Source organism: Berghia stephanieae, chromosome 2 (genome assembly GCF_034508935.2).
Source record: "Berghia stephanieae isolate SIO BIC M18660-M18661 chromosome 2, UCSD_Bste_1.3, whole genome shotgun sequence".
Taxonomy (NCBI): Eukaryota; Metazoa; Mollusca; class Gastropoda; order Nudibranchia; family Aeolidiidae; genus Berghia; species Berghia stephanieae.
The window spans coordinates 89,604,868-89,625,433 of record NC_088361.1 but is presented as its reverse complement, the minus strand read 5'-3'; the positions used below and the strand labels follow the sequence as shown (position 1 = coordinate 89,625,433).

At 32.8% G+C, this 20,566-nt stretch overlaps 1 protein-coding gene across 2 annotated transcripts in view; it reads right to left on the bottom strand.

Annotated features, from left to right (window-relative positions):
• The window catches only part of LOC144965789 (DNA topoisomerase 2-binding protein 1-A-like), a 42,863-nt gene that overhangs the window by 15,563 nt on the left and 6,734 nt on the right, over nucleotides 1-20,566 (bottom strand). For both annotated transcript variants that reach the window (XM_078901505.1, XM_078901506.1), the window contains exons 6-26: nucleotides 20,278-20,385; nucleotides 19,584-19,657; nucleotides 19,112-19,239; nucleotides 17,065-17,130; nucleotides 16,335-16,493; nucleotides 12,283-12,485; nucleotides 11,806-11,879; nucleotides 10,452-10,541; nucleotides 9,663-9,782; nucleotides 9,050-9,219; nucleotides 8,592-8,696; nucleotides 7,819-7,941; nucleotides 6,802-6,914; nucleotides 6,339-6,445; nucleotides 5,139-5,198; nucleotides 4,205-4,339; nucleotides 3,432-3,783; nucleotides 2,849-3,040; nucleotides 1,983-2,105; nucleotides 1,539-1,592; nucleotides 613-711 (exon numbers count right to left, since the gene is read on the bottom strand). In XM_078901505.1, the coding sequence (XP_078757631.1) occupies nucleotides 613-711; nucleotides 1,539-1,592; nucleotides 1,983-2,105; nucleotides 2,849-3,040; nucleotides 3,432-3,783; nucleotides 4,205-4,339; nucleotides 5,139-5,198; nucleotides 6,339-6,445; nucleotides 6,802-6,914; nucleotides 7,819-7,941; nucleotides 8,592-8,696; nucleotides 9,050-9,219; nucleotides 9,663-9,782; nucleotides 10,452-10,541; nucleotides 11,806-11,879; nucleotides 12,283-12,485; nucleotides 16,335-16,493; nucleotides 17,065-17,130; nucleotides 19,112-19,239; nucleotides 19,584-19,657; nucleotides 20,278-20,385 (2,655 nt within the window). The remainder of the gene's footprint in view (nucleotides 1-612; nucleotides 712-1,538; nucleotides 1,593-1,982; nucleotides 2,106-2,848; nucleotides 3,041-3,431; nucleotides 3,784-4,204; nucleotides 4,340-5,138; nucleotides 5,199-6,338; nucleotides 6,446-6,801; nucleotides 6,915-7,818; nucleotides 7,942-8,591; nucleotides 8,697-9,049; nucleotides 9,220-9,662; nucleotides 9,783-10,451; nucleotides 10,542-11,805; nucleotides 11,880-12,282; nucleotides 12,486-16,334; nucleotides 16,494-17,064; nucleotides 17,131-19,111; nucleotides 19,240-19,583; nucleotides 19,658-20,277; nucleotides 20,386-20,566) is intronic.

The window sequence follows — 20,566 nt, the reverse complement described above, 5'->3', positions numbered from 1 at the left end:
ATCTCTAGTTTTGTGACAGTAATATATTTTGATATAAAATCAAGTCCTCTAACAAGGAAAATTACTGCAACTGGCATGAAAATCCCAAAAAGGCTCCACATAGGTAGAGGCAAAGTTACCCCTTGAGGCAAAGTAATACCATTTAACAGTATGCCAAAAACATGTGTGTGAGGCTATGTGGTCTTCTGGTATGACACTTGCTTTCGGATCGGAAGATCCTGGGTTCGAGCCTCGCCCAGTGCATAGTTGAGTTCTTGGAAAATACTCTTTAATAACATTCTCTCACTGTACTCAGGTGTAAAATGAGTACCTGTTCGTCAACAGTGTTGTCTCTGTCGGAGAAAATTGTAAAATCGCCTAACAGGTGACATGTCTCGTTCTACATGTGACGTGTTGCTGTTGGTCAGGGACCCTTTGTAAAGCGCTTTGAGCACATTTAGTGGATATTGCGCTATATTTTTTTTGTTTTATTCATTGTTAGTCATTCCAGAGGACTGGTTTCACACTTCTGCAAGGAATTTTGACATTTGAATCGGAAAAGAGAAGAGTTTGACGTCACGACTTCTGCTTCTCATTAAGAGCGTGTGAAATAAAATTCATGTTATTACTCACTGGCTGAGATTGACTAGATGGTGGTGCCTCATCAGGGTAGAGATCTGCAGCATTTTGAGCTGCCTTTTTAATCTGTCGGCTAAACACTTCCCCAAGTGGCTGAAAGTGAAATTGGATAGAAATAAAACTAGACATTAACAAATTTTAAAATGCTACATTTCAACTCCATAGGGCTAATAATTCATTTGCTTCTTATCAATCAATCACAATATAATTATAATTTTTTCTTTTAAAATATTCGTGTACTGATAATATAATCTATAATGATTGATTTTTGATTGCTTTCAGGTGTTTTACGGCACTTGCAAAATGTATAACGGTTCAGAAATAAGTGAATGTATTTATCACAGATTCTGTCCCTTACTTAAATCCAAAACACTATTAAGAGGACAACACACATGTAAATACTATTCTTCTTAGGCTTGATGGTTTCTAAAAGTGAACAAAACTTTAAAAATCAAACAATCGATTAAAGCAACAAGCCACAACACTGAGATACCAGTCCCAAGTGGAAAGGTCTTTGTAATCATTCTTTTGTCCACCAATCAAGGGACTGAATTTGGTAAATAATGCATTCACGCAATAGGCCTGAGGCAGACCAGCCAACCCTTCACATTCCAAAAATGGAATCAGGACGCCTGAAAATAGGAATTTGAGACAAAAAATAGGTATTTCACCGCTTTCATCCCCCCCACTTCCACTTTGCTCTTTTTAAAAAGATTCTTACCATTATCATCATTTTTGTAAATCGGAATCTTAGAGTCAATGGCGGAATAGTACAAAAAGGAAGATTGAAAATAGGAATGATTCCGCCAAAAGCGGAAGGGTTGGCAGGTATGCTGAGGTGATGGGAAAATTGGAAAAGATTATGGTCTGCACTTAGAAGCTAAGAAAAAAAGAGTAAAGTATCATCCTGTAATACTTACAGTAGAGGTGTTTAAATCTCGAGTGGTCTGAGGTGTTTCTGGGCCACAGAATTGCTGTGGAAAAAAATAAAAATTCCGAAGTTTATAATTCTTCCACATTTACTCTGGTCAAAAAGTTGTTTGAATTGAAATTCAAAACAATAACAAATTATCAGTAAAATTACATTGTGACTATTTCTTTTCCTTTCAGAACAATCAATAGTCAAGAAGATTTTAAATAAGAAATAAATGGATATACATGTAAGTGGCATTAGGTAGATGATGAAGTGATGATGATGATGATGACGATGACGACGATGATGATGATGATGATGATGCTAATTATAATAATCATCAACGTCCTTGTCATCTTCATGATGGTGATGAGAACTGTAGTGATGACGATGATGATGATGATGATCACAAAGGATAAACAATGAAATATATCAGTAAACCTCAACATACCGCAATATTGAATTTGGGTCTAAAATCTGGATGCTGGAATGTACCGGGCGTTTCTCCTCCCCCTTTAATTAGACCAAGAGGCGTTGATGTGGATGAAGGTGATTCTAATGGTCCTTGTAAAGCCTGAAAAAACCCCCAAAAAAATTAATGCAAAGAAATTAATATTGTAATTGTAATAATTAATCTATACATGCCCAGAATCCACACAGTGCTCTAAGGCGCTACACATAGGAAGACAATAGGTAACACAAAACGCAAATACTATAAGCCTGTCTGAATAGGAATGTTTCCTAAAATTACTGAGCTTGGGGGCGTCTTTGATTCTTTCATCTAATCTGTTGCATACTTTTGGGGTCCCAACAGAGAAAGATTTTTCAAATCTCACAGAATGTAAAAGAAATTATCTTTGAGAAGATCGGACATACTGTTTCAGTAAAATAGGAATGCTTTAAACATTTTAGGAGTTGTATTAGTATAAATGTCTCTTAGAATGACTGGAAGATATTGCATTGAATCATTCTCTGATGAGTATTGTCTGAATGTTTGCAATCAGAGTTCTTTACCAGTATTCAATAATATAATCATCAGTTCACCATTTTACTTATTTGTAAAAGAACTTTGATCAATGCTATGTATATTTACAAAGAGGCAGGATTCTGGTGCATAAATTGGCTATAGAAAGCCTGTCACAAATATGAACGAGATTATAATATATCTATTTGTATGCTAAAAACAAAGATATTTTATCTTCATTGTGAGGGTTATCTCCAGTTGTAGCACCATTGAGATGATAATCTATGTGTTAATCACACTAAAAACAAGGACAATTAATAAAACGATATCAAATCAAAGTTATACACGCTCACCAATTTCTTTTTCCTCCTGTGCAAGGGCGTGTTGATGGTAGGTGTATTACTGTAAGTAGCTTTGATATTATCAGTCTGATTGGGTTGACATGCTACCTTTTTACCACTATCTACATTGTGAATGGTGTTTCCAGCTGCGCCACCACTAGCGTCAGAGTCTCCCCTTGAGAAAGCCTTAACATTTTCCTTTGTCTTGTTTTGTAATTGGTAAGCAGGTTGTCAATCCATGACATGAGAGAGAAAAAAATAAAGCTGTTAGTACAGATTTGTCAACTTTTCAAAAACAAAATTCAGGAAAATTTGATGATGATGATGATGAAAATTATGATGATTGTCATTATCATCATCATCATCCTGATGCAATAAACAAAGACAAATTGAGTAACACAATAAATGTAAACATTCCATATCATCGTTGTAAAAGAAAAACTCAAGGAAAAGTTAGGATTAACAATTTTGAACTGTCGTGATAGATTTCTTTAAAAGCCTAGAAGCAAAAAACCCCCCAAAAAACCAAAAAAAAGCAAAGAAAAATCCCTGTCAAAAAAAAAAATGAGGAGTTGGAAGGTCTGTAAAAACTCACAGTTGGACTTGGTGTTTGATCGGATGGTAATCTTTGCTGGCAATCATGTGTGGATGAATTATGATCCGAGTTTGTTCTCTCACTTCTACCTCCAGCAGCAGCGGTGGTCTCTGTCTGTTCGTCATTCTTTTTCATATTTTCTGCAGAAGACTTGTGCCTTTGGTTTTGATGAGTATTTTCCGAGGCCTCTTTAACTTGTCCATCGCCATTTGGTGCATCAGTTTTATCTCTATCATTTTCAGTAATTATGGATGTTTCTGATTGTTCTTTCTCCCTCCTTGCTTCAAGGACATCAATTTCAAAGTCCTCTTCAGGAACCTTCTCTTTGTTTGTTATACAAGCCTCTAGCCATCTGGAGAGAGATAAAAAAAAAATAAATAGAGCAATAAATTTCAAGTCCTCATTTCACAAAAAGATTCAAAGCCCACACCATTTCAAAGTTAAAATATTTATTTTTATCTTGGTTCTTGAAACTTACTTTTTACTTCTTTCATTTTCCTACTTGTTTAGGATGACAGACAAAACAAACATCAACATCACGTAAAAATCTAAATTTGCGTCTCTCAAATGTTGCAATTTGCTTATCTTTAATTATGGAGAATCAGTTTATTTCTAGTCAATTTTCACGAAGTCAAAAATTGTGTAAATAAACATGATAAATCAAAAAATATAATTAGAAAAAGGAATTCAGATTTTCTAGTTTTTAGGCCATTCTTGTCACATCTACACCTATATGCATGTATAATTCTGCACAGATTTGTATATCAACTCACTCATGCCCTACAGCAGGGATTTTCCAATTCTTGGCAGCTGCATACTTTTTTCCCCCAGAGGCATTGACGATTAGATGAGTGCAGGCAACCACATTTTTGGTTTTACTTGAAGACTTGGCAAAATGATCCTGACACCTGAGGTAAGTAGTAAAAATTTTAAAAATAAGACGATGATGATGATTATGAACCCAGAATTTCAGTTTTAATCACCAGTGAGATATGATTTAAAATAGAATCTACACAAAGTGTAAATGGTAATTCCTTTTTGATCAGATGTAAGAGTACAAAAATCAAAATGTGATAATGTCGGGGAATATCTGATGCTTAAGATTGCATTTCAAGTATAATTTATAAAACTGGTTTTCATAAAAGTTTCATAATTATATACAAGAGTGAGTTCTGTTTTTAAACTTTAAACAAATTTTAAATGTCTTATTCTTATCATTTTGACTTTAAACAAAATTTTCTTAATTTGTTCGTTCTGACATAATCAAGGATTGATGGAAGTAAAAATCTGAATTTGTCTAAAAATAATTTTTGTTTTAAATCTGTCAGCACCACTAGGTTTTAAAAAATAATTTTATCAGTACAAGTTCTGGGATAAATATATGGAACTAACACTCATATATAAGACGTTTAATTACAATCATTATAATTTTTCTAATGTATTTGTCGATTCTGATTTTTTATTTTCCTCAAAAGTTTGTTTAATATTATTAATATTATGATTACCATCTATGGGCAGTCTAATGAATGGTTAGCTTTGGTTGAAAAATCCTTTGGGATTCATAGACAAGGAATTTGACAAACTAATATGATACTTTTTTACCCTACTGTTTGAGGCAGAATTGGGAGAGAAAGAAAGAAATCTAAGACCATCAAAAACATTTGAATCAATCTCATGATGTTTAACTGTAAAATAATGTCAACTTACTTTGCTCCCATTGTCTCAGCAAGATATGTTATGGTTTCCCTTTCAATCCCAGTAAATCCACTGTAATCAAAGTAAAATAATGATGCTTAGTTTATAGCAACATCCTTCATCTTTCAAGTGATACCAACGTGTACTTATTTGCAGGCCTGATAATTGAAAAAACCCAAATTGTTATGGTCTCATTGTTGTAATGGAAATACTCTCAAACCAATGCAAAATATTGTCCATTACAACAATGTTAAAACAAGCCTATAATAGCATTCAACTACCAGACCTGCTACTATGTGCACGTAGACTTGATACTAAAATGTTTGGTTTTAAGGACCAGTAGGCTATCCCACAATATTAAAAAGCCTTTGACAAAATTACTTGGACACCATTATATTTTATATTAGACCTCTTTTATTTAGAGATTCACTTTTTTAAGATTTAAAAAGGGTTAACAAGAAACACTGACTTTGTGTTCTGAATGAAATTTGGCTTGGACATTTTTCTTAAAAAGTGAGAGAAAGTGAACGGTTGATTTTAAAAAAATTATGAAATATCCCCCTTAGTCCTTAATGCCGTCCATAAAAAAAAACAACAAAAACAACAGAGTATTTATGTAGCACAACAAAATCCACTAAACATGCTCAAAGCACTTTATAAGGGGTCCCTATTGAACAGCAACACCTAACATGCAAGACAATACATGACGTCCATTAGGGAATATTTCTTTCTATTCTTCAACAGACACAACTCTGTTAACGACCAGGTACACATTTTACACCTGAATACAGTGAAATAAAGTAAAGAGCAGAACTTAAACCCTGAACTTTCCGGCTTGAAGGCAAGTATCACACCACTAAACCACGTAGCCACACAATTATAGTGTCATAACTAGATTGATAAAATGCCTACATTTATTATTCACCTTTGAAGCATAATAATGGAAAATGATCAGTTATATACTGAATGGACATAGTAAATAATGTAAAGAATGACGACATTCACTTTATTTAGATATGAAAATCTACAGTGCTGATCATTTCCAATGCTGCACCGAAAGAGAATAGAATTGCCATGATTTTATGCATTGGGCAAGCTTTCTATACAAAAAGTAGATGCGAGTAATATTGTCATTGTCCATTTAAATGAGGAAAAAACTCAATGAGTTCTAAAGGACTTATCTATTTTTTTAAAAAATTACTACATACTCACCTAACACAGATACAAAGACCATTAAGTATTTCTTCCTCTGGCAGTTCTATCGGCCTTGCTAACCAATGATTAAAAGGCACCAAGGCTTCATTTTCGAGGCAAATATTCTGCAGAAATCATCATTGCAAAAAATATCATTTCAAAATATTAAATAAAAGGATTATTTTAGACTTCACCACGGAATTAAAAGGAAAAGATCAGATGAGATATGGATTGTATTACCAAAATAATTTCCATATAAAATAATGCATCAATTGTTTTCAAGAATAAAGAGAAAATTTTATCATTCAGGTATTAAAAATCGTTGGAGCATTCAAGACTTTTAAATAAGACTGGAAAAAAATCTCCATACCTTTTTATTTAAGTTATGTAAAAGGAATTAAACCTTATGATTTGAGTGGAAACCTTTTAGACACTATTTTATCATATTATGAAAAGAGCCTACTGATTTTATCATCCTTACCAGCCAAATTATAGTCAGCACTTCTGAAACAGTGGCATCAACCTGAAATCCAGAGAGTGGTACAATACCATAGTCTGCAACCTGACGTTTTTTCCCCTGAGTAACAATACGACCTGATTGGGAAAGGAATATATTTATATATTCATTGGTTACTTAGTGATACAGGCCATATAAAATTAAAAATAGTAGCATTTTTTGTGATATTTCTCGTAGTTGAAACATTAACTGTAGTAAATAAAAACTTAAGATAAAATGGTATCTGGTTCGGTTATATTCAAGGGGATAGATCAACATCGAGAGATTAATATGGAATGAATGAAATTGCTGACAGAAAAAAGATAAAGACCTGAACAAGTGTGTATGAAACTGTACCAGACAAAGCAAAAAAGAAAAATACAAGAAAAAAAACCATCACAAAAATATCAGTCTTCCTCGACTGAAAACATCAGACCTGATTACCAGCCAGACAGGTTAACTTACATAGGTGCCTGCTCCCTAATTTCTCAATTTGACAAAAAAAAAAGAGCAATTTTGGGTATCAAAAAAAAAAAAATAAATAAATAAATTGCCATAACAAATTAAATATAAATTAGATAAAATGTGACCAACTGCCTCAAAGCTGTATTATCTCAGGATGTCCAAGGTGCTAAAATTTACCACATGCCTAATTATGACATTTTTCTGAGACAAATTATAGGCATAGAATCAAAGCTAATGTTTTTAATTTGTGCATGTTAATGATAGTTGAATAAAACTATCTATGTACATACTCATTTTTTATACATTTTTACCAATTTTGAAAAGTAGAAAAAATCTCTAGGATTGAGTGAGTTAAAGGATTGGCAGATGAATCAAACTTGCTACGTTCTGGGTAGAAAACAAAGACCACACTGCTGAACTATACAAGCAATAAAGAAGAATCAAGAGCACAAATCATAGAATTTTTGCCATAACCGTAGATTTATTATAAGGCGTTTCTATTAACTATTTTAGTATGCACATTACAAATTTGGTTACCTCCTTGAGACTTGATGCATTCCTCTAGTTCTTTCACCTCTTCCAAATTTCCCTCAATCCCAAAGAACATGAACGTCTTCTTATAAAACATCCCACTTGAATTAGCACAGTCGTCATCCAATTCTATTATTTAAAGTAAAAAATATAAAATGTCAATAATAGAACATTAATACACTACTTTTGTGAAATGAAAATAAACATTAATTCACTACTCTGGATGAAGAACAGAGAAAAGGATTTGGATCTTCATTTTTTATTGCTACATCATCAAAAGCAAATTATCTTAAAGCAAAGATTGCATTAAGTTTAAAAAAAAAAAAAAAATAACTTGAGCATTTATAGAGCACAATATCCACTTAACATGTTCAAAGCACTTTACAAGTGGTACCGAGTCAGCAATCACACTTTTCATATAGAACAAGACCCGATGCCTGTTATGCGATATTACAATTTTTTTCAGAGACAACCCTGTGAACAGCCAAGTACTCATTTTACACCTGAGTATGGTGAGATCTTCCAGTCCAAAGATGAGTACCATACCAGTAGACCACATAGCCACAAATTGGTCATTAAGAATCTAAAATTTGTAACACTAAATTTGTATATATTTGTTGGAACACATCTAAAACTTTGATTTTCAGGATTTTATACAATATTAGTTTATATTACTACTGATGTTAAATATAAGTCTGTACATGTTCAAGAAAATAAAGTTCACAGTGCAAATTTCGAGTTGAAAAAATGGTATTATCAGCAAATTGAGCAGTGTTTACCATTGGGGTCTTGGGTCATTTCCATATTGCTTTCCATTCCATTTCCTCCATCTACTTTTGTTATCTCCAAATCAGGATCTTTGTTGTTACAAACTGTCTCGTTCTCTGTAGGGGGTAAAAAAAAAAAAGACTTAATATGAAACCAAGAATGCATCTCCACAGCATTTGATTTTGAGATATAAAATCAATTTAATTTAATCATTCATCATTTTAAAGAATCAAAACCTCTACTATTAAAAAAATATCTTCACCTATTTGTTTTCCCTCTTCTTCTGCTTTCTTTTCCTCTTCCTTCTCCTTCTTATTCTTATTTTCCTTCTTCTTCTTCCTCTCCCTTTTCCTCCTCCTTCTTTCTTCTTATTCTTCAACCTTTTCATCTCCAAGACTAGTGTAAAATAGTGGGGGGGGGGGGGGGGGGGGGGGGTGGGTTTCCGCTTAAATAAAATTGACGACATTACCTTCCATGGTATATTGACTTAGGATATTAGCCATCATTAAATCACTTTCCATATCCACATCTATGACATCATTCTCAGAAACCTTCTTTGAACCTGAAGTTGATTGTGGATCTGAAGTCTTTGTTTCAGCTGATGCAGAACTCTCATCCTCCGGGAATTTCGGAGGTACCCTGTTGACAAAAGATTAACAAACACTATAAAGTCTTAATGTCAAAAAGAAAAAAACAAAACGCATTCCTCATTCATTATAAGAAAAGTAAAATGTTACCCATCTCTTCAAAACGGTATTACATCAGGGTGGACACAGTGCTTAAAATTCAATTTTGATCCTTATTTGTAAAGTTTTAGTTATAATTAATGCGAGAGTTTTATTTCTTCAACTTAAAACAACTTAACTCATGATTGATCTGGGTCCCATTGCACGTGAAACGAGTGCTCTATAAAGTGAGCTATCGGGACCCCCCCCCCCACCCCCCAAAAAAAAGGAATAAAAGAAAAGTAAAATAGGAATGCATTGGTGTTGGGCATCTGCCTGCCCCAACACCTCCACACATAGTAAATAAAATGAAAAGTTAGTTAAGATATTTAGTTACATTCCTTTAAATTTCAATACCTTATTTTCTTCTTATCATTCTGCTTAGTGTCCACATCAGTCCGAAGGTAACCACTCTCTTCTACATGGACGTTGCGTGCAAAGCAATCCATCAGCCAATTACTTGAAATAATGAATGGACTGAAGAGTGGAAAAACACACGATAATTTGTAAACTGAACATTTTTATTCAGCTTAACTTCAACAAAGGGCACAAATCATATTTAATTTTCCTTGGGGAATCTGAATTTTGAGAGAACTGCTGTGGAAAATATAATATAACACCTTAGCAGTGGAATATAAAAGATGCATCTTTAAAATTGATGACACTGTATGCCACATATATGTTATATGCTTTAGTATATTACATATTCAGAAAATCAAAAACCATACAATCTAAATATAAATTCGTTATAGATGAATAGCATTAGTTTCTGCTGTGGTTTCTTTTTCTCTCTTTTTTTTTTTTAAATTACTAGACAATTACTAAATTTTGAGAACAGCATTACGCATTGAGGTAGACCTAAGGAAACAGAGAAAAGAACTCTACATAGAGAACCCCTACTTTTAGAGCAATTGAGATGATAAACTATCACTGATACTCTAGCTAACTTCTGGAGAGTGGGGAAATCACACCTATTTGTTCCACCACATATCAAGTCTCTCATTACCAGAACATTTGATCAGGGGAAATGCAATTATTTAAAAGGAGGAAATTCCTTGACTGACTCCAAAACCACAGATTTCCGGGGATTCGAGGAAAACCATCAGCACTGATATATATAAAAACCGTTTGTAGGATGAAGTATACCTGTGAGTTAGTTTATTGATGACTGCCAAGTCTGCAGCTATCATTTCATCCATGACAACGTGTGTTACTCCTTCCTTCAGCTCTGTGGCTCTAAAATCAAGACAAATATATGAACGGTTTTCATTACAGAAGACAAAATTTAATGAACTTTTACGCAAAAACATGACTGTACCCTATCTCAACACTGGACTCCTGTAAAAAGACATTCCGTGCTTACTTTTAAATAAATTATATTAAAGTTAAGGATGGCAATAGGTCGAGAGTAGCCTAACCTTGATACTTGTTTCATGGTGCTTTCTGGATAGGGGTGATGGGTCATAGTAGTTTCAGTCTGTCAGGGACATTTCTATCCCCTGCAAGACAGGAATCTGAGTTATCGATGCTCCTTTTTCTTGCATTCGCCAGGTGATTGGAAAATATACTGAGGTTTTTTAACATACTGAATTCCTTAAATAAATGGAAAATTGGCAACCCTGGGGCAAACCCTTGATTTTTCAAAACTCATATGTTCACTTCTCTCACCTTTTTAAAAAAAATATCCAAGACAAGTCTTATTTAAAACATGATGTAAGTATTTCAAATCAAACCTTTTAATCTTAAAAAATGAATCATTTTAAGGAAAAGAGATCTTGCATATTCAAAAACAAACAAAAAAATATAAATAACTTTGTCAAAACTTTTCATAGTTTGAAATAGTGATGCTTAACTGCTAGATGCTATGGACTGGAAAAATGAATATAACAGCTTTGAAAAAGAACAAAATACCAAACAAGGAACGTTTTGGACTCAAAATCCTTCTTCAGTCATTGAAAAAACCCCAATAAAAACAAGACGTACCAAGTACTTCTCTGCCATCTGTCTGAATTTTAAACGGTGTATTGTTTTGTTATTGGCTGAAAAAGGATTTTGTATTTGGTACTTAGTTCTTTTTCGAAGCAGTTATACTCATTTTTGTTTATTACTCTCATAGTTTGAAAAAGCCTGCCTGTCCGTAAAAACTGATCATTTAATCAGATCTGCCTACTATAAGAAAATTTTGTAGAATAGTGAAATTTTGGCTCCAAATTCAGAACTTCATGAGCATCTCTAAGTCATTAAAACTTATTGAAGATGAAAGTCAATTCCAGACTACATAATTCTAAGGATTTCGAAGTGTTATTTAATCCTTGTGAGGGTAAATTGTTGATATTTGAAGTTAATTATAGCGACTAAAATTTTTATATTCTTAAAATCACGAATTTTAAAATTTTTAAGTAGCCAGACCTGTATAACGCATGAATTTTCCTGTACAAATTGAAAAAGTACTCAGAATAGATATTTAGTGATTTGAAAGAAACTAGAAATAATTGAATACCTAAAACCTCCACCGGCAGTGATGATCTTCTTCAATTTTTCTTGAATAGAAGACTGTATACCACTGAGATAAATCTTGGAAAAAAGGAAAACAAGGAGAGGTTGGAGATCAGTGGGGGGAATTAATAGTTTAATGATGATGATAATAATACTAATGATGATATTAACAATAATAATAACAATAACAATATTAACAATAATAATAATAATAATAAGAAGAAGAAGAATAAGAATAATAATAATAATAATAATCCAATAAAAATAAACAACCTGACTCCTACAATATCAGTTAACTATTACAGACTCCTTGAATATAAAAGATAACTAGCCCAGAAAATGTGCTCAAGCAAAACTAAGTCGTCCTATTCAAGCACAGAGACAGAAAGCCACATTTCAGGGGGTAAAGAAAAGTAAAAATCCTGCCAGTAGCTCTTACCAACCACGAACACGTCTTCTACTTTTAAACAACAAATTGTACCTTGCATCCATCAAGGAATATATCAGCCGGCTGGACAGTAACATCTGCCTCCAATGTTGTAGCACCAAATCTAGATTCAGCTATAGTCTTGCCAGCAAAACTAACTTGATCCGTTGGCATTTCACTCTCGTTGGCCAAACACATGCTGGCATCAGGGCCTGTGCATAAGATATTGCTGATGTCGGCTATATGAGGACCGGCAACTGTAGATAGATGAATGTAGCCTTGGTTAATTTTCTTTTTCAATGCATCATATTATCTTGTAAAAACGAAACTATGTGAGAGAGATTTTGAAAGTCTGTATTAGTGATAATTGCAGACAAATTGGATAATGTACTTCAATCAGTTAATAATCAAAATAACAAGATTATAAAATAGAATACTAAGTAACTTGCAAACTGTAAGGCAGAAAAAGTTTTATATGGCATATTTGTTGCACCTAGGGCACTATTCTGCTAGATTTGAAGGCCAATAGGAAATAACTCAATCATGCCATACAAAGTGAAAAAATAAACTTCAGAACTGAATATATATATATATATATATATATATATATATATATATATATATATTATATATATATATATATATATATATATATATCAAGGATTACTATACTGGAAAGGATTGACATGTCGAATCTTCAGCCCCCGCTAGTGGGGGCCATTGGTTGGATAACGATTTCAAGCAAAACTACTACTTTTCTGCCTTGGTACAATTTCCTAGAATGCGCAATAATTGATTCTGTTCTTATAATATCGGTACTTTATAAGAAATTGGTTAATTGGCGACCATAAGTTTTAAATAATATTTCTTATGTCTTGAATGATATGAAAATATATAAAATGTAGTGAACTTTCAACAATTTTACTGGAAAGTATGAACTATTTTTTATGACGCCCTCTTACAAATTGAGTGATTGGGTTTGTTTTCATTTTTAAAATCGAAAGTACGAATCTGCTTTCAATTGCTTTTAATAACTAGATAGATAGATCTATGGCTAATTTATCGAACCAGAATCTTTGAAAAGTGGTAAGTACCAATAATAATTGCGTAATAATTATTATTTAAGAAATGTTTAGAATTAGCATCTGGCTGTAGTTCCTGCAGACGATAGATAGACCCGTTGTCGTGCTTGCTCTGTCGAGTCGCACAGATTCAGATATGGTGATCAGACTGACATCCTGATTCGGATTTGTTTCTTATTTTATTATATGGCTTGTAGCTTTATATTTATATCTTTTTTTTTTCTATATGGTTAACTGATAAATATTGACTTTATTGTATTAGTCTAGTGTAAGTCTAGAGGGCCCTTTGCTCGTCACGTCAACTTCACAACTTGAACTTGAACAGTTGATAGATAGATAGTAGATAGTCATTGCTATTGCTAGATAGCTAGACTAGAATAGTTAGTGGGTCTGATATTACCATATATGATGGAACTTGGACTCTGAATATATAGTTATGCCCATTACATGGATCTGGTGTTGCTGATATGACTGTCAATCGTATGGGACTAGTACTCTGAATATATAGTTTTGCCTCATTGATCAAAATGATCTGAGTCTGAGATTTACTGTTACAACAGTTACACTCACCCAACTCAATCACTCTAATTATCTCTGTGACTATGGGAGGGAATTATGGATCCATTGACTGAAAGGATTGTACTAGTAGTCTGAATATATAGTTTTGTCTCAATGATCTGAGAAGTAACTCTATTAATTAACTCTTGACTACATGGAAGGGAACTATGGATCTGATTCTGATGCTACTCATTGACTGTAAGGAATGAACTATAGTATAGTAGTCAGATTTTTTATGAATGGCGCATGTTTTTCTAGTTTTTCTCAGATGTCCTTCTATCAAAAGTTGTAAAACTTTGTGTCAACCTCCGAATCAATTTCTATTAACTGAATAAACATTTTGGCCCGTATTGTGATGCCATATCACAAAAAAGATTTCTTCTTCACGACCTATAAAAATCTACTTTAAAACCCCTGTCATAAAATTAGAGATTTTACTCTGCTAAAAATGTAAACATTTTCACACCACAAAGTAAGATGAATTCATCGTTTTTCAAAATAATCTTGTGACACGGTAGTTCTGGCTAGTGGTTATGAGTTCATATCATACTATTTTCCGAATAAAAGCAACACACATTAACTGTTATAAAGTAACAACTAATGTAGTTTGCATCCCATTTTGACTTTGTAATTTATTGCTTTTTATTTACATCACGTCACAATTACCGAAGACTGATATGAATCTCTAGCTTTAACTCATTTGAACTAGTGATTAAATACTCAAAATTGTCAAATTAACAATGAACGTTTATATTTAACTTTGAAAAATTGTATCTATTCATGAACGTTTCACACAGCATTTTAAGTTTTCTTTTAAACCTATAAGCTCTTAAACAATACAATATGATACGGAATCTCTATCGGTTCCTCTCTCGTAAGGCTGCGAAAAGAAGTCCTCTTTTATCTATCGATAAGTCATTAATTAAAGAGGACAGCTATGGAATTGGAATTTCACAATCAACCCTCAGTTTTGCATGTTATTGTTGTTGAACACAAGCACATATTTGTGGAAACATTGTATCATAAATTGATGAATTTCTACTTTTGACTGGTCTACATTAAATTTATGTAATCCTCTTTGGCATAAAGAACAAGCTATTTCTCAAAAATTTGAAATCAAAATAATGTTGGAAGCGCGTAATGTTCACTTTCATTTGTATTCATCAATAACGTATATTGATTGTTATAAACTGTAAACATGTCTGTCGTTCCTTCATATTCGGATTCTGTACGAACATCATATAAGTTTCAATTAACCGAACATTCCATTTTAACAAATTCTTTCAAAATGGATAAGCGGAAAATCATATTTTTGACACTATAATCATATTTAGATTCCAATACTTACTAGTTATCGATTTTAATATAGCTGTAATAAGTGAAATTCTTTCCTATTGTTTTAAAATTCGTGAAAAAATATATTTTACTAGGACAAAATGATCCAGAGGTTCATACAAATTTTTGCAGCTGTACATGGTGAACAGCTGAGAAAAAGAAGACAAAGGTGCGCCCCTTATTAAAAATCCGACTATTGTATCCCTTAGTAGATATTTTGGTATTCATCTTTTTCTTGGGATCATCCTCCGCAGATTACCTCCCTTTGTTGATATTTTACATCTCCTTTCCCCTTCATCTAATTGTTCACCTTCATCTTCATCATCATTTTACATGTACATTCATTAATCAAGCTTCTAAAGAAATCATCCTGAATCAATCACTATAAGGTCAGTTTTTAGAATATCTAACTACTCATCCTTTCCGTTTCTTGGCTACTCTTATTCACTGCTGATAATAATAATCATTAAATATTTTTTTGGACCCAGAATTCACAATCACTCTCTAAAAAGGTAGATCTTGCCATATAATAATGCCCCTGCTGTTATTTTGGTGTAAATTTTCTCTATTTTTTGTTGGCCCCCACTAGCGTTGCCTGAAGATTCCATATGATTGTCCTTTCAGTATAGTTGTCCTTGATATATATATATATATATATATATATATATATATATATATATATATAAATGAATAATACTACACAGATTTTAAAAATTATACCAGCAACAAAACTGGAACTTCATAGTGCTATAAAAATAATATATTCAAAATATCATAGATCAGTATATAATATCCGCAGACAAGTTTGTTGACTTTCTAATTCATTCAGCACTAAAAAAAAAAGGAGGGATGAGGGGGGATTAATAACAAAAAAAGCAAACAGTTAAAGTACAGAAATAGACTCTTATTAACTCTATTATTTTATTATTTTCATAATTCAAGGAAAAAGAGAGACGTGGTAAGGGCAGAATTCAGATGTTACACACAAAATTCCCAAGAACTGTAATTGACCATTGACACACACATAAATACATACATCATGCAAACTAAGGTTACTTTATGTACTCCTCGAAAGTTAAATAAAATGGCAGCCTGCTTTACTGTAGAGACCAATGACATTTCAATACTTACCAGACAAACGCTCTGGCGTTGATGTCTTTGCAGCCTTCCCACCTTTGCTGAATTCATATGGTTTGGTATCAAGGTACCTTCCCTTATCCATGCAGTCATAAAGCCATCTATCTCTGACTATTCTTATCTTCCAATTCTTAGCTGCCTCATATTTGGCCCCTATTTTAAAAAGCAAAAAAAAAAAAAAAAAAAAAAAAAAAAAAAAAAAAAAAAAAAAAAAAACCACAAAAAACAATTACATCATTCAATCCAACCATAAAAAAAAAAAATTAAAAAATCTGAATATTAAACCAAATGTTCTGCAAACAAGCTGGAAAAGAAAATTCATAGAAAGTATTGTCATGGAAAAAACTAGAGGGCAGACACCACACTTTTATCGACCATTGATTTAACCAGATAAATGAATAAATGTGTTCTAAACCTTAAAATATAAAGTCAATTAAATGGATGGCAGAAATAGTTATGGAAAATAAACATGACCTAAACCTTAATTAGCCATATCCCATTGATTTACATATTTATTCAATTTAGGTGATATTGAGTATTCAGCTAATGACAACGATGGATATTGTAAGATTGCTAGTACAAAAAGGATGCCCAATAGATGACACACACTTTGTGATTAAATGAAGCGCTCAGAAGAGCAATTTGCTTCAGGAATCTGTGGAGATGAACTATATAAATATTCATCTATTCTTTAATTAATTTGTACACATAGAACAATCCTTACCCTTAGCTTCTTTAACAATGAGATGTGTGCATTCATCCATCTTCAATTCTCCTGAATATTTCCCACCTAAAACACAAATACAATATCAATGAAAAGTGCCATGTGAAAATCTGTTCAAATCAAAATTAGTCATTTAACTTCAGTGCACAAAAAAATTCTATGTATTTTACTTAATTGGGTCTACTCTTATATTCGACTCTATTCTCTTCTAATTATCCTAATTATCACAGTTTAAATTTTAAAATAACAAGTATATGAAAAATAGATAATGAATAGGAATAATCATTTATTGGAAAAATAAATAAATAAACAAATGAATTTAAATTAGAAGTAGTACCTTATCTCTGTAATATCCATTAGTCTATATGAGGCTGTATCAAAAGGTCGTTTGTCTTTTTTAAAGATTTGCCACAAACATATCCATTTGGAAAAACTAAGGAACACATTCGTTTAAATAATAAAAATAAAACCAAATAAAAAAAACCCTGGTGATTTGACATAAAAATTATAGCAGAAATGGCTTTATAAAGTGTTGGAAAAGTGAGGACAAAGTTGAAAAAATAACTTAGAATTTGGGTATTTTTGTGGTAAGTCTTATGAAAACGACCTTCTCTTGGCACATCTTATCCAATTCTTTTCTTACTTAGATTACTATTTAATAAAACGTGTCACAGGCCTGTAAATGGTTGGTAAAAAAATTGTCGGAACATTTGGAACACACGAAAATAGACCAAAAGGACAAAAATATGGATTAATTAATAAACACAACACAGATATGACATGTCAATTGACTAGTCAAATCCTGCCACTTTCTCCAACTCATTTATAATGAGGTCCTTATTTTATGGTACCAAAAAAAAATCCCAATTATTTGAGAGTACACACATTTCTGGGCCCAGGTCTGAGTTCGTTGTAAAATGAAAGGAAGAGAACAATTCTTACCTTTTTAAAGGATGTGTATGTAGATAGTGCTTGACACAAGAAGCTGCTTTATCTTCGCTCCTGTTTGTTTGTGTTAATTTTTATTTTATTTGGAGTAATTCAAGAAGAAGAAGAAGAAGAGGAGGAGGTGGTGGTGCAGTCGTATGAGAAGGAGGAAAGAGAGAAAAATCAAAACAATCAAGGTCGTGGGGAAAGAATAGCCAACTACTGCTGAGAGCTTCCGAAGAAGAATATATATTTCGTAGAAAAATAATTATTTCGCATTATTTTTTTTTACGGTTCACATTCAGACTGAAACAATGAGACCATTGGGAGGAGAGATGAGAGACGGGGGAAATGCATGTGTGTCGGTAGCAAAATAGAGAGAAACGGTCATTTACTGACTAGGTGTGCGTTAGAATGCGACCCTCTCTCGCTGCCTGTGGCACAGTAGGCAGGCAGTGAATAAAATCACATCTAGCAGAGCGTGTAGGTGGCATGATAATAAAGCTAACTGACAGACGGTTTAGTTTTGTTTTGTCTTTGATGCAACAAATAAAAAGTTTCTTTTTTTTTTTTTAAGTCCATGTTAGAAATGGAATAAGATCTGATTTTTTTCGAGGAATGAAATAAAACTCTTTTATTTTCTTTTTTGTTGGTTCTGTTCTTTGACGTTACGAATTCTATTTTTATTATTTATTTATTTTTTTTAAATATTAGCACTGAACAGAATATATAGAGCAAAATCGTACTGTCGGAAATCCGACAACAGTCGGAAGATTTACAGGCCTGGTGTCAATTTTAAGGATAGCAAATAAAGATTGGCGACGATTATCTAATAATGAAAAATAAAACAAACAAAAAAAACACAAACAAACCCCCCCCCCCCCCCCCCCTTCCCCCCAAAAAACCACATACTTTATCTCTGTAATACAGTGGAATCTCATAAAGCCAACCCATTCTTAAAGTTAACACCTCTTGTTGGTCCCAATTTTTTTTGCTCTTTATTTAAGTGTATTCCATTGATACTGGATGAAATCAACCAATTTTTCTGGTCCATCAGTGTTGACTTAATCAGGATTCCACTGTATCATAACCGAAGCCCTTGCTGGAAATCTATCCGTACCTCCTTTGGTGACAAAACTTTTCAATTGATTCCTTTCACCGCTGCTAAATCCTGATACCACAACTGTGAGACCCAAGAAGCAAGGACACTTGTGTTTTTTGAACACCTCATCTGTGGCCATGATGTGCCTGTGTTTTGTTGGGGTTTTTTTTAATTTTAAAAGGACATTAAGCATTATGCAAATTTAAAAACTTGTAAAATGAAAGAATGGAAAAGATTATTGTTTTATTTTCTATAAGGATTCAAGGGTTGAACTTGATTTGAAATCAAGAATGCCCCAGATTCTCCATGCTAACTTAAAAGGGCAATGAATGTAAAACAGGCAGTTAAGAAGACAGTTTCACTTTCAATCATATTTGACCTACAATAATAACAAAGAGGAAAAAAGTAAACAAAAGAGAAGGAATAAAAAAAAAGAAAAGAAGAGGAGGAGTGGAAAGAGGAGATTAATCCCATAAATCTTTTCCCTTACTTGGTTTGCGATGTCTCCCAAACATCTGTTACCCATTCTTTAGTCATTATATTCTTGTTATTTGCAAGAGCCACCTGAAAGTGAGGAATAAAATATAAGAAATCTCAGAGATATTAGAGAAAATACTTGATTCTTCAAGTTCTCAAACCAAATAATTCATATATGCATAACTGAAAAAAAGATAAGAATATATAAAAAATCAGGACATTAAAAGTAGAATAAGGATTTTATTCTTTTCACAACTAATTTTTAAATTTAAAAAATACAACCGCCCCCCCCCCCCCCCCCCCAAAAAAAAAACAAAAAAAACAAAAAAAAAACAACAACAACAACAAAATTAATCTGTGATAAACATCAAAGTACAAAATACAAAGTATTTGTATACTAACTAAACAAACAGATCTCCTTCCCACTCCTTCTTCTAACACACACAAATAATTTTTTGTTAATAAATAATGCATACCATGAAGCATTCATATAAGTTGGTAGAGCACTCGCTTCACATGCAAAGGGACTGAGATAGTCCTGGGTAGCTGGGTCTGGTGGAAAGAACTTTGCAAGAGACAAACGTCCTATCCAAAGGTTAGCAAGCAATTGCTATTTTTCGTTTTGAAGCTATAGAAATCGGGATAAACTTCAGCTCCATGCGCCTAATGGCTCTGAAGGACTACTTAAGTATATAAGGCATACATACCATATACTTGTTGCTGCCAACTTCTCCTGCTACAAGGTGAGTTACATCATCTGTAAGGTCGCCTGCCATTTCTCCAGCCATCAATTGAACTATTTTCAACATGTTTTCCTGAGAGTAAAAATAGGACCAGAGTTTCTAAAGGAGAGCTTTCATAAAACAAAACCGATGAAATAACATCCCAGTGGAATGGTCATCTCTTGAGGTGGCCTTCATTGTTATATCAAGATAGATAAGTTGATGATATAAAATGGTCCCAAATTTTTCTGGTCCAATTTTACTTCTTATAAGT